This window comes from Lepidochelys olivacea (genome assembly GCF_965140295.1).
Source record: "Lepidochelys olivacea isolate rLepOli2 genome assembly, chromosome: 3".
In the NCBI taxonomy this organism is placed as follows: Eukaryota; Metazoa; Chordata; order Testudines; family Cheloniidae; genus Lepidochelys; species Lepidochelys olivacea.
In genome coordinates this window covers 2,639,281-2,654,116 of record NC_140413.1, presented here as the reverse complement: position 1 = coordinate 2,654,116, position 14,836 = coordinate 2,639,281, and the positions used below count along the sequence as shown (strand labels likewise).

Here is a 14,836-nt window from a genome sequence, read left to right as displayed (position 1 = left end):
AGTGAAACATTCCATCTTCATCCAAGCCACGCTGTCATTGGAACTGGCAGTTTCTGTGCACCACACTTTTATACAGAATAAAGGGTAGCCATGTGCCACATTGCAAAACATGTGAGCGTCATTTGTCCCCTGGGCTGCATGCTGACCACTGCTTCTAAATGCATACAGAGATGTTGTTTATCAAAGCAAGTGAGGCACTATTCTATCTCAATTGCTTTATTTCAGAGATGTACTAAAATTATGAATGTCAATACATCCTTGTCTGGATGACAGTGTGGTGGAAACATGCTTTGTGTACCACCATCCTATAGCTTCATCTGATTGGTTTAGAGAACAGCCAGTCTGAGGATTTAGCTGCTAGGTCAGATGCCAAGTTTGGGAAAGCAGTATTTCAATCTGTTTGACTGATGCAGTTAATACTTCTCATTCCGCCCATCCCGAGAGAATACTGCTTGCCAGTCACCTACAGTGGGATCCACGCTGACACACACTTGAAGAAAAAAGAACCCTTACTTACCCTACAGCAGGGGCTCTCAAATGTCATTGCACTGCAGCCCCCTTCTGACAACAAACATTACTACACGATCCCAGGAGCAGGGACCGAAGCCTGAGCCTGCCCAAGCCCCACCGCCCTAGGTGCGGGGGCCAAAGCCCAAGCCCCACTGCTCTGGCCGAGGAGGCCAAACCTGAAGCCCAAGGGCTTCAGCCCCAGGCAGGGGGCCTGTAACCTGAGCCTCACTGCCCAGGGCTGAAGCCCTTCAGGCTTTGGCTTTGGCCCCAGGTGGTGGGGCTCAAGCTTTAGCTTCGGACCCGGGAAGTGGGGCTCAGGCTTCGGCTCTGGCCCCAGGCCTCAGCAAGTCTAAGCCAGCCCTGGCAACCCCATTAAAATGGGGTCACGACCCAGTTTGAGAACCGGTGCTCTACAGTAACTGTGATACTTGGAGATGCTGTAGTTGGGGTGGATCACATGACCCACCCTTCTTCCCTGCTTTTTGGAGTACTCAGAAATCCCAGGCTTCGAGTTGCAAGGGGCCTGAGGAAGGCTTGCAGTTGCTCTGCCTTTAATGCCCTTGTACAGGAGCGTGAGGAGGCACAGGGTGCGCATGCGGCTTTGAAAAGATTCCTACCTCGCGCGAGGCACACGCGCACCCACAGCGGAAGCCACGCAGACTGCAGCGTATCAGAGAACCACCCTTACTGCAGGGCAGCCAACTGTTTATTCTCCACACAGAGAGCGCACTACCCCATCGCTCTGGGATCTGCAATGGCTGCCAACTGATTTCTAGAAGAAGGTTAAAGTATTTTTGATTTATACAGTCTTCAGTGAATTGGGTCTTGGCTATTTGAGAGAACTGTGGCTTTCATAGAGTAATAGCATGGCAGCTAGGATCCTCAATGGATCCTTAGTTAACAGCTCTGTGGCTTAAATGGAAGTGGGCTGGCGTCTATGAGCTCTTGGCTTAGGAATTTCCTTCCCTTCTCATGATCTGCCGAAGTCTTGCTTCATACAACACTGCAAACCCCAGCTGTTTTCCCAGCCCCCTGCCCTTTTTTCCCCTGTGGGGGGGGATTTGATTGGCAGAGGAGGAATAATGGGGAGGGGTATATTCTGATGTGGGAAGGTTTTTAGGTTTACTTGACATGTTTTGATAGTTTATTTTTAACTTTTATGACAGGCAGAGTTGTAAAATTAAATAACATTATTGATATTTCACTAGGCATGAAGTGCAGCCACCTCTGGACTGCAAAAGTGGTTTAATGGCACCCAGCAACACTACCCTATAGTTTAGAACAGGAAGTAAAGAATAATCCTATTTATAGCTGAAATTGAAAGGGGAATTTAAAGAGGCAGAATGCAAGTACCCAAGCTGGAATTTGTTAGGACATTTGAGGCTTAATCCCTATTAACTGCAAATACTGCCATAGGATTCTTAAATGACCACAAGGCCTTGGTTTTACATCCCCTCTTGAAAGACAGTACGAGTAAACTAATAGTTGCAAGTCAAGGCCATTGTGTTACATCTGTAATAATATATAGCCTGTAAAAGAAACCTTGCTGAACTAGTTCCCAATGCACTGGTTTATCTAAAAAATGACAGGGATCCTGAAGTCTGGCTGTCTCTCATGATTGCAATTGGCCTAATTCTTCTTATGGATTGACCTTCTTGCTGATATCCCTCTTTGTGTACTGCAGGTGAGTTCACCCCAGAAATGCAACTGAGAATACGGCAGGAGATTGAAAAGGAGAAGAAGGTGGAGCTATGGAAGGAACGATTCTTTGAGAGTTACTATGGTCAAAGGTAGGAACCTGGATTGTCTTTTCTCTCATGGCATGTCCTGAGGCACCAGTTCCCAGAATTCGGAGCTCATTTTCTTTCATGGGACCCTCTTTTTCACTGGGCTTCTAGGTTGATCGAGGGTCAACTCCATCTGGCTGTAATGGAATCACAGAAAAGACCTATTAGGTCATCTAGTTAATTCCTGGTCTGTGCTGGGTTGTTCCCTAAAGCATGGTTTCCAGTGCTCTATCCAATCTAGCTTTAGTGTTTCTTGCCTGCTGTAGTGGTGGATGTAGTCTAGGCTTCACAGCTCTCTTCCCCACCCCCATCCTCACAGTTTTGGAAGGTCCATCTCTTAAGGTTCTCTTGGCATATTCCAGCCAACTAATTTATTTGACATTTACTTTGTCTTTGATTGTGATTTTTGACCTTCACATGTTCCGCAGCTATGCAGAACCCTGTGAATTCCCTATGTGTCTTGATTCACACGCTGTTGAGCTGAACTCTCAGAATAAGTATGGTGTGGATTTCACAGATTTTTCTGTCTGACTTATTCCTAGTTACAAGCAGCTTGCCTCCCCACTTAGGGATGAGGGTTTGCAGGACATTTCAGGTTTCTCGATCAGTAGCTGTATGCTATAAGAAAGTTAAAAGAACAGAGGTAGGATTGATATTGTAAAAATAATCAATAAAGTGTTCATCTCGCTACAGAACTTCAATGATGAGGAGCTCTGCTCAGCTCTGGGACATCACCTCGCCTTCTGCCCCATTCATCTGTGCTGCTTTAACCCACATGGAGCTTGGGCTGCGCCAAACCTTATTCTCATGATCATGAGAGTACCCAAATTCTGGTGGGTTAGTGACACAGACGGATGTGGGGCAGCAGGCGCTGGCTGATAGAGATGAGGTCTTCGTTTGGGAAACTGCCCGAAAGGTTAAGCCCTTGTTTAAAATACACTTGACAAGAGTGGACTTCACTAAAAAGTCAAGTGTCCTTTCCTGCAGTGTCTCCAGGTTCTTGCAGCAGGGGCATTATTTCAGAAAAATTCTTATGGGGGGGAGGGGTTGTCAGCATATAGCACATTCTATGTGATTATAATATATCCTGAAAAGTATGAGGTGAACCAAAAGTGGAAGACATCATGAAGAATATACACCTATGAAAAGTCGGGGGAGGGGAGCAGACCAAGATCTGGGGAGGGCAACTGCCCCTCTTGGCCTGTAGTAAATGATACCCCTGCAGTAGGGACAACACACTAATGGAGATTCCTTGTACAAGGGCAGGATTGGAGGGAGCTGCAGGTCTGGTTTCTGCACTTCTCAGAAATGGATACTGTTGTACCACATGACATCTCTGTCTGCCAAGAGTATCCTCTTGAAAAAGACAATGGTTATGAAACTAACGTGAGAAAGGGTTTAAAATCACGTTCGTTATCATTGGGCTGGTAGGAATCAATCCCATGGTGCTCTCTGGCTTCAGTAGACATTTGGCTTTTTATTCATGCCACAGACCAAGTTTGTGTCCTGGGGATGAATGCTGCATCAGCTGTTTTTCTGGGAATTCACGTTCAGATTTCCAGCTTGTTCATTTGTTACCCAGGCTGGTGGGGGATTAGGGGCTGCCTAGTGAGAAGCTCCCAGTTTCATGAGGATACAGGGTTGAGAAAGATATTAGGTGTGGAGATCTTTAATCATCTGCAAACAGAAGTGCTCTCCTGGAGGAAGTTTATTCATTAACTTTTTTAGACTGAGGGTGCTTCAGTACTACACAAAATGCTGAAAAAAAATGGTGCACTCTCCTGGGGGGTTGTATCCATTTCCAGATCCTTTTTGTGAACTCCAGGGGAGCCAGGGGGAAGTCCTGTGGGTTTGTTGGAGTCTCCTACTGCTATACAGTTTAACCATTGGTCAAATCCTTCTCAGTTTGTGACCTGGGATAATTAGCATCTGTGTAGAAGGAGAGCCATGTAACAGGGCCCTTTTGGTTGATTTTTAAAGAGCGCCGGTGCAGGACCATTAAGTTCTGTGTGGGTTGGAAGAGTGATAGCTACAATGAAGAGCATCAAAAATGGTGGTCTTAAAATCAGGGGAAATGACATGTGTGAAGTGTTTCTTTAGGTTCTCATATGGATACAGAACCCGCTGCCCCCATTTTCATGGCAAAAGAATGCTTTTTTCAGACATACGTTTTACAACACATATTTTTTCTTCTTTCTTGTTAGTTCTGGAATGAGTCCTGAAGAATCCAAGAGACTGACAACATACACCAGCACGCCTGACACACAGGCCAGGAATCCACCAGCTGAACAGATGAAATGCATGCTAGTCTCCAAGGCACCACCCAGAAAAGAAGACAGAACTCCTCTGTCAGAGTCTAAACCACAGGCGGTGCAGGTACCACCACCAGCAGTGAAAAAAGGAGGAGCGGAAAGAAGAGAAGATGTGCATCTCCAAATAGGCAAACCTGCAGCATCTGTAAATTCCTCAGCTAACAATGCACCGAAACTTAATGACCAAACTCTCTCTAGGCCTCTGAAGGGTACTGAGGGATCCATGCAAGCGAAGCCACAAGCTGCCTCTTGTCAGAAACCAGAAGAAGAAAGACAGCACACTCCATCCAAGGATCTGTCAGTAAAGGGGAACACAAGCACCTCAGCCTTGGCCCCAAACAAACCAAAGAGCCCCAAAGCAGGCGAAGCAGTGGCAAGCATGGCGAGTCAAGTGACTCCCCAGCAGACACCTAAAAAGGAACCCCCTGCAACTGAACAAATGGATGTCAGTGCTGAGGGCCTCAAGAGGAAGTCAGAGAGTCAGGAAGAAGCACCGATCAGTCCTGAAAAAAAGCCACGAATCATGGACAACTGCCAGTACCAGCAGTCATTTCGGACCCAACCACAGTCCTTTCCTGCGGCTGGGGAGGGGGCACAGGGGCGAAAGGTTCCCCCACTCAAGGTAAAGGAAACTGGAGCCAAGTCCATCATGGGGTTGTACAGGCCACTTCCACTGGTAACTCTTACAAAAATGTTTTGTGTCTATTTTGATTTCAACTGTCCATGTAAATCCCACTACTTTCATGTTATAGTAATGAAAGTAGTTGATACAGGAATACCAAGACCTGCTGTGTGGCCACGGGAGTCTGCTGGCCTGCTGATTAGGTTAAATAAAGCTCTCTAACACATGCACTCTTGTCAGAGGGTATTTCAGGTCAATAGAGTGGCACAGTTGTGAAAGCCCCTTCACAATTTGGTACCACAGGATTAAATTAGATAGTTTGTTTTTAAAAAATCTTTACCAGCCATTTTTTCCATTTAATTTAACTGAAGACTACTAAGGATTTGTCTTAATGTATACATTTCTGAATGCTGCAGGTTTAGAATTTGTGGATAGAAAATTTCCTTCCGCTCAGTGGTGTCTCTTTCCTACTTTTTTCCAGATTCCTGTCTCCAGAATCTCCCCGATGCCATTTCTTGCTAGCCAGGTCTCTCCCAGGGCTTGCTTTCCAACCTCTGTCACCAGTCCTGGAAGAACAGGGGCCAGAACTTTGGCAGACATCAAAGCAAAAGCCCAGCTGGCCAAGGCCCAGAGGGCAGCTGCTGCAGCCGCCGCCGCCGCCGCCGCCTCCAATGGGGGAGCCGTCCCAGGGCCCGGCCCAGGAGGTGGTGGTGGTCCAGGCGGGGGAGGAAGAGCGGAGAAGAGTGGTACAGCAGCAAGTGGAACCAATGAAACTGGAATTAAAGGCAGTGCACTGGAACTGGCAGGAACTGGAAGCGGGGGAAGTACGAGAAGGCCTTTTCCCCATTGTCCAGGGTCCCATTCCCAAGCGGAGACCCAGGCCACGGAGTGGACATCACCTCTCAGTGTCTCTAGAGCACAACTACAGCAAACGCCCACAGTACAATCCAGAACTGCAATCAGCAACGGAGGCAAAGATTCGTCATCACCAGCCCCACCAGCATTAGAGAAAATGAACAGAATAAAAGTGAGCCCTCCCAATGTGACTGTAAGTCAGGTTTCCAGACCATCTGTGGTCTCAAGCCACGTATATACTCTCAGTAATGACAGACAAGAGAGAGCACCTTCAGCTCCAGCAGGTCTAAGCCAGATCTCAGGGGCGCCGCCTGTCAGGGATGAAGCAGTCTATGTCAATGTATCCAGAGCAGGTGCTGACAACAATGTGACTAAGTCAGCACTTACTACCACAGAAGAGACCAGCTTAAGTATTCCTAAGAGCAAACCTCTTTCCCCTCCGATGTCTTCGCTGACAGCGGTAACCTCAGAAACTCAGGCTGGTGTTGTGGTAGCATCTACCACATCTACTCCATCCTATAGCGCTTGGTCAGTAGCCCCTAGCCTTAAAGTTCATCTAGCTCCCTTGAGCACAAGTGGGCCCCTCCTGAAGGCGAGCTCCAGTATTCCTGCTAACAACCCTTTGGTCGCCCAGCTGCTCCAAGGTAAAGACGTCCCAATGGAACTAATCATGCCTAAGCCTCTCACCAAAGTGGAAATGAAACCTGTCCCTCTAGCTCCAAATGAATCAAAAGAGTCGGCATTTTCCAGTGCCACAAGCACAGCTGGGAATGGCTCTGGAGGGGAAAGTGGCGAGAGACAATCACATTTAGCCATGCAACAACTTGGAAAGATATTTTTCCCAAGCAGGCAGCTGCCCCATGTTCCAAGGACATTTCCCCTCTTCTCCGGAAAGGACTTGAGGAGCACTAGTATTGACCAATACCAGTGCCAAGAGGCACTCGACAAAGCCACTCAAGAGCAGATCCTTCAGACTCTTATCAAGCGGGTCCAGAGGCAGAATCTGTTTTCAGTCCTGCAGCCTTCACAGCTCAGCCTCGTTCACTCAGGTTTCCAGTTAGACAACAGCTCCACCAGTCAGAGATTCATGCTGGGTTTCATGGGCAGGAGGACATCCAAGCCTGCTATGTCTGGCCATTACCTGCTGAATATTTCCACCTATGGTCGCGGCTCGGAGAGTTTCAGGAGAGGTCTGTCCATGAATCCTGAGAACCGCTTGTGTCTGCATGATCCTTCTAATGATCCAAAAATAGAATGTGGGGAATGTGAAGAAATAGCTGGCAATGGTAGTAGCAGTGCTGAAGAAGATGCAGATGATGAGAGTACTGGTGATGAACATGAACATATCATTGTAAAAGAGGAACCCCTGGTTTCCCAGGTCTCTGGCCAGCATGAAAGAGAACAGGTATCACAAAGCGTAAACACTTCTTCAGATTGCAATGTGCCTGTTAGAAAGAATGTAAAGAAGGAGGCAGTCTTATCTCAGCAAGCAGCAGCCCGCCCAGAGAGTGTTCACCAGTTCCCAGGAGGCCAGGTGTTTGATGGAACTGCATTAGCAAGAGATTTAATTCAGGCAGCCCAGGAGCAAATGGCTCATGCTATGAGGGGAAAAATGATGCACCGCAATCCTGAGGCTTACAGCGCTTCTGCACCATCTGCAGACCCTGTGTTGCAGCAACCTCCACTACTTTCCCATTCACACCCTTCAAAGCTATATGGAAACACTGCAGCACAGCTCATTGGTCCTAGTTATAGTGGCACTATAAATGTCTCCACCTCTCCAGACGTAAACCAAGGGTCTCTCATGACTGGGCTGTCCGAGTGCAATCAGTTGGCCAGTAGCATGGGGAACGTCATGTCTTTCTCTGTGACTGTAACCACCATTCCCGCCAGCCAGGCTATGAACCCTGGCAACCACAATCAGACCATCCCAGTTCAAGCCTTTGGTGATGACAACAACATGGAGGATTCACCTTCTAAATGCTACTGCAGGTTGAAAGCCATGATCATGTGCAAGGGTTGTGGTGCCTTCTGCCATGACGACTGCATTGGCCCCTCTAAGCTCTGTGTCTCCTGCCTTGTAGTACGGTAACTGAGACATATGAGATGAGGAGAAGGATGGCTTGGTTTTGTGCCTCCTTTTGAAATTCTTCGCAGGAAGAAAGAGGGGTTTTACTGCCTTGCACAAGAGACACATTACTGAATCAGGAATACAGAGTAGCGTTCTTCGTTCATTGAAGAAAGAGCACCTTGTTGTATAGTGAGTCTAAGCGAGCTCAACTATGTGAATTGTGACAAGAGTTTGCACTTAAGGAATCATGTAAATATGTCACATTATTTTGTTTAAAAATTATTTTTTCAATCTTTTAGGAGACAATGTTTGACTTGTACTGCAGATTCATTAACCACACCTCCTATCAGTCCCTATCCCTGGTTAGCCTAAGCTCTGCTCTATATTGATGACAGAACTTCCAGCCAAACTTTAGCCCCTTGGTCTTTCCATGTCAAAAGAGACGAACAAGAAGAATTAAAAGAACTGAGAGATCAAGAAGATTTAAGCCTTTATGTTATCTGGCACAGAACTTTGAGGTTTGGAGCATCAGTTCAGGGTTGGCTCAGTCTTTTGATCATTCAGATGATTGGGAAGTGGGAGGCATTAGTGTTATAACAGCCTTTCAAATGGTTGCCTATCAGTTTCCCCCTGACTCTAGGTTTCTGGAAGCCAAAGTGGGTTGTGCAATAGTGGCTGGGGTTTTTTGGTTGCATACCATCCCCTTTCCAACTCATCAGTTACAATAACATTGTCCATGGGAAGGCAACACCATGGTTCTCAACTACTTCTGGGAGATTGGAAAGGCAACTATAGTAGTCATCATCTTCAAGAACTCAAGTAATAAAAAGCAACTAGTGACTATCAGCAACTCTAGGAGACCATTTAAAGCAGAGATCTCTAATATGAATTGAACTACATGTCAGAAACTTGCTTTATGAGGCATTACAGTCTTAGTACTGAGGTGTCTCCCCCACAGTTTCCAACCATCAAACAGGACAATACATTACACAAGTTAAATGCACTAAATGACACCTGCTGAAATATTGTTTGCCAGGAAGCTTGCCATGGCTAATGAAGACCTCCACAATAAGCTAATGTATGGAAAAGATCATATATCTAGCTAAGTGTAAGGCATGGGACCCAAGGGTTGGGTTGGCTGCATCATTGTCCCCTGAGGACATTTCTTCAAGTTTCAAAACATCAAATCCTTTGGCCTGATCTCCACATTTTACTCAGAGACCCAGGATTCTAGCAGTAGAAGTCACAAGTCAAGAATGAGGAGCACTGGCAGAAGTAGGTGGGGATCATAGGACTGGAATAGTGGGGGCTACTGTCATGAATGAGGTTACTGGCAAAGCTGTGTGTGAGGAGATTACCCAGAGCTGGCCTACCTAATGCCAGGTTGCAGCTAGTGATATCAATCCTTCACTCTCAAGAGCATTAATATTCACAGTGTCTGCCAAATTAATCAATCAGAATTGAACAGGTATTACAGCACCATCATCTCAGCAACAAGAATGTGTAACAGGCTGACCCGTAAAGTACTTAAATACCCAGCCCTTCCCATGGTGTGAGAGTTAAGCATACTCCAGCTCAAATTTCACAATATCAAAGCACTAGATTATCTATAGGTAAAGTCCTCTTCCCAGCAAAGAACATCAGTCTCAAGAATCGCATCCAGTCCATGTTGTCTCTGTTTGAGAAACAAATAAGTCGATTAGATAGAAATTCATGTATCTTTTTGATGAAAGGGCATAGAAATCACTTTTAATCCAAAGGCATTTTTAAAATGAAGCAATATTAAAAAAGTAGGTGTGATAAGTTATCATTAGATACACCATTAGCTAGTCCTCTCAGAGCTTTGGGCTTTTTTTCCAGTTTGAATTACTCCTCCTCCTTCCCCTCACATGAGAAGAGTATCTGGGGTGCTGTTATTAAATGTAGGCAATGTAGATGACTGTACACAATGCATTTTATCAAACGGTGGCAATTTATTTGTTGATGAAAACGTTGAGTGCCTAACCCCTCAATACTGAAAATATCTCCCTCCCTCCCTGTCTGTGGGTGCCACCTTCCAAATCAAGATTATCAACAGTGAAGTATCATAAACTGTATTATATTCCCATCTTCAGTCTTGCTCATCCTAAATTTGTTGCGGGAGTATGTCCCCTAATGGTACCTAGGTAAATATTTTTAAATCCATTGCTCCATGGCAGAAAAATTAACACCAACAAAAATAGCCCCTTGTTTTTTGAGACATGCCAAATGTGCACTGTCAGCAGCATTTCACCAGTAAGCAAACAATATCCCCAGATTTGGCACATACCAGATACTATAGCTAGTGATGTTGGTGTGCATGCAAAAAAGCAAACCAAGCAAAAGAACCATTTTGGCTTCTGCCGTGCAAAACCACTTATTCTGTCACAGAGGTGTACTTCTGCTTTATAGACCTAGTGCATTCTAGAGCAAGCGCCCATTAGGGTAGTAACGCAATACTTCCAATTTTCCTCCGGTGCAAGAAGCATCCTTTGAATTATGGAATACCGTGTCAGATGGACATTATGGTATCATGCACACAGCTAACTGGTAACTAAAATGAACAAGACTCCTGTTCTCTGAAGCACTGAGAGACATACATCCATTTCTGTTTCCTTGCTATCTCAGGGCTTGTCTACACAGGAAAGTTTTACCAGTTATACTGGTATAATGATGTATCTTCTTCTTCCTTGCCACTTCCCCAATCAGGGTCAGCAGCTTTTATAGCCTTCTTCCAAAACTCATGACTGTACGCCTGGTTGTCCTGCGAATTGGTCTAAGGTCAGTTGATATCCAGTCTGTGTACCGAGTTTTTGATCTCCCCATTGGGAATAGGTATAATGTTGTTTATATATAAATATATATACTGGTATAACTCCTTCCCACCTGACATATACTAAACCAAAAAAGGCACCCCTTTGCTGTACATGCTGTAACTCCCCTGTGTGGATGCTGCAGGCATGAACTATAGAGTACCTAGTTCTTGTTGACTTACTCCTGGTTAAAACACAGACTAGGTACCTTTTAGTTCTCGCCCACATGGTCTGTGCAGGGGAGTTACAGCTTGTCATGCTAGTGACTACTGCAATTCACACCCCATATTCCAAACTGGGGGTTATGTAGACAAGCCCTTACACCAGAATAATAGTGACATCCAGGGGGAGTTATATTGGTATATCGGTTTTTAAATCCACACCCTAGTTTATACAGGTGCAATTTTCCTAGGTTGACAAGCCTCATAAGAAGGGAGTAGAAGACATTGAGGGAACAGCACAAAGTGGCCTGTGGGCCAGTTTGTGTTGGTTGGGATTTTATGCCTGTTGCAACTTTCACTTTAAAAGACCTGAAGTTTTGTTTTCAGCAGTATATTTTAAAATAGAAGTAAAGCCCCTAATTTTGATTCCAACCTTAATTCCCTTAAAATTTGTGGTGTCACCTCAGGTGGAGTTTGTATGTCTGGCTTCCCATGTTCTGTTCACCTATTTCTCTCTGTGAGATGCTGCTTGTGAGTCATAAGTAGCTGCTGTTGCATGAAATACTACTTCAGGAACTGAATTACTTTACAGAGTCATTATCCCAGCAAGAAGGGAACTAGATCTAGTAAGTGTCCAGTTTGGATTTGTAATGACCACTGAGATGTCAGTAGGACTCCACAGTCCCTTTTAGTGGTCACTATAACCTTATTAGATGATGATCTAGAGGTTTACAGCTCAGTTTAGTGCCTTAGCTATATTTGGTTGGGTCAATAGTTTTACTGTTGTTACCCCTTCCCAATATGATGAATCCTCTTGGCTGGAAGGTTTTGATTTCACCACATTAAACAAGCTCTTTATCTGGAACTTGATAGAACAGTATCCCTAGGTTCACCAGCGGGCATTAAGCAGCTAGGTAACCATTAGAAAGGATGGGGTTTGGATTACTGAACATTTCAACAAGAATAGGTCTGCCAAAAACCACGACAGCTTTGCACATTTCACAATGCTGGGTATTGAATAACAGTTGTTTCAGATAGGAAAACCTGAAGCCAAAGTAGGAATATTCCCTTTGTTAGTCAGCAGTCTTGGTGCTAAGACTTTTCCCTTCAGCCCCAGTTCTTTCTAATCATCTGTCCTAAAATGTTTCCTCCAGCAAAATAACAAACCTTTCCTATTGGCTACTGTTAGTCAAGGGACATTGTGGAGTAATCTAGACGTAACAGTTTTGGCTTTGGCATCCAGATAGCACTTTATAATAAATGCCAATGTAAAATAGAATACCCAAACTATTTTACAACACCTAATGTCAAAGCAATGTTTGTGACATAAAACATTACAACAAGAAAAGGTTATTTAGATTTAAATCTTCCCCTGCTTGGATTGCAATACAGACCCTGCAGCATGAGAACCAGAAAGTGAAACTGATCAGTCTGATTTGACAGTTCAGTGCAAAGAATAAATACTTTTATATACACATTCCATGAATGGAGAAGTAAATGGAATCTTAGAAATGATTTTCAAGTTTCTGAGATAGCATTAGTAACAGGGAAGGAAACTTGTTTTTAGGTTGACAATGTCTCTTTTTAAACGTGAGGAAAAGACTGATACTATGTAAATGATGGACCCTATCAGCAGAGTTGTACTTAGGTTTGCAACAGTAAAAATGTTAAGGAAGCCATTTCCTGAAAGTTAATTATTGGACAGATGAGTAACTGCCAGATGTCCTCACTGCTTGTCATTACTGCTTAAATTATGTCCATTTAAATTGTTCTAGAGGCTGTTAAGAACATTATGGGCCCAGTTCTTTCTCATTCTCATGAGTGGTCCTGTGGAATACAAGAATATACGTGTGAGTAAAGGAGGCAGCGCTGGACACTAATTGGAACTGGGTTGTGTTTGCTTTAGTCCAGTGAGGAAGGCTTTCCACATTTAATTTAGAGTAATCTTCATTAGAGTAATTTTTCAAAAGTAGCGACCAGTTTTAGGATGCCTCAATCCTGGGGACTGGATTCTGTGGAGTGTCCACAATTCCAGCTTTCAGCACCTCCGAAAATCAGGCCTAAGGGTGTTAGATGGAGCACTCAAAATTGAAGATCACTTCTGAAAACGTGACTGTTACAGTGGAGGTGGGAGGACAAGGGGTGGCATCCTCCCGTTTGGGTGTTGCCAGCTGCTGCAGCTAGCATGGCTTTTATCACAGGAGGGAAGGAGCCCTTTGTTAGGAAGTTACTGCCTGTGGCACCTCACAGCTCTGGAAACTATCTTCAATTAATCGAGAAAGAACAGGAGGACTTGTGGCACCTTAGAGACTAACCAATTTATCTGAGCATCAGCTTTCGTGAGCTACAGCTCGCTTCATCGGATGATGTGAGCTGTAGCTCACGAAAGCTTATGCTCAGATAAATTGGTTAGTCTCTAAGGTGCCACAAGTCCTCCTTTTCTTTTTGCGAATACAGACTAACACGGCTGCTACTCTGAAACCTGTAATTAATCCAGAGTGCATGAAACCAGCATGGGTGAGAGAGAATCTCTTAAAAACTTCAAGTCCTGTTGCTACCAGCAGGGAGAACGGCTCAAATGTTTGCTAGGATGACAATGAGTTTTCTTTGTTACTTTTTTTTAATGCTATACGTTTGATACAAAAGAAGATCAATTTTAAGAGCTTACAGTAATATATTTTAAGTAATATATATTTTAATATTTGTGTAAAAATGACAAAGGAAGATTTGTGAACTAGATATACAGGGTATTGTGTGTGTGCAGTTTCTCAGCAGGGCCGAGACGATTTCCCTGGCAGGGGAACTGAAAGCACTTGGGTTTTCCATTAATGCAATAAAAGTGGGGATTCTTAAAACAAAAATCCAATAGTGTTTACCAGATGCTCTTTCATTTTGTTTGGCCACAAGGCTTGTAAACATGATTTAGAAGATGATAAACTTTCGTCTGTCTTTTGCCTTTTTAAAAGGGACTTAAATTGGAATAGAGGGTATGTATAGAAAATTCAAGGTGACACCATTTTAAAAGTCGTATTTTTTCACAAATAATATAGAAGAATCATATTTTACATAAGAATTTTAAGTATTTGAAATAAATATGTATATAAATATACTGTATGTACTTCATATATTCTTTTATTTTACGTTTAATTGTATTAAAAATATTGGAGCTGGTTGGAGTTCCTACCTATGTATTAATGTAAAAGAGAGAGAGAGGAGCACTGCCTCTTGCCATTGCAGCAGTTGCTGCTGCAGCAGATTGTAGGGTAGCAAAAAAGCTTGACGCGCCGCAACGAATGAATTGGACTAGGTTAGCTGTTTGAGAAATACAGCACAGAATTTTTTTTTCAGTCTTGTGTCCTGTTTGTGTGTCCGTTTATGTTCTGTCCTATCGCGGAACAATCAATGGTGAGAAGACAAGGAGTTGAGGTGGAGCTTTATACAAGCACTGCCAAAGAGACATACTGGTACAAAGCTACTCAACTAAAATCAAAAGCAACCATTAGAATTTTAATAAATGTAGCTAATAGTTTAATTCTTATGTCGTCCTCTGATAGCGCAGATGGGGAATGAATACAACTTGCCAAGAGCCTCAGTATATTTGGGATTTCAAGGCAACACTCTCTTAACGAGTTTTCTTTTCTAGGATCTTGGGTCCAATATCACTGTAGAGAGTGATGTGTGCCATCA

The 14,836-nt window shown here is 44.1% G+C and overlaps 1 protein-coding gene across 1 annotated transcript in view; it reads left to right on the top strand.

Annotated features, from left to right (window-relative positions):
• Positions 1-13,506, top strand: part of ASXL2 (ASXL transcriptional regulator 2) — a 243,012-nt gene extending 229,506 nt beyond the window's left edge. Inside the window, exons 10-12 of the mRNA XM_084624546.1 lie at positions 2,195-2,300; positions 4,502-5,231; positions 5,713-13,506. Of these exons, the coding sequence (XP_084480672.1) occupies positions 2,195-2,300; positions 4,502-5,231; positions 5,713-8,178 (3,302 nt within the window). The 3' untranslated portion in view covers positions 8,179-13,506. The remainder of the gene's footprint in view (positions 1-2,194; positions 2,301-4,501; positions 5,232-5,712) is intronic.
• The last annotated feature ends 1,330 nt before the right edge of the window (positions 13,507-14,836 follow it).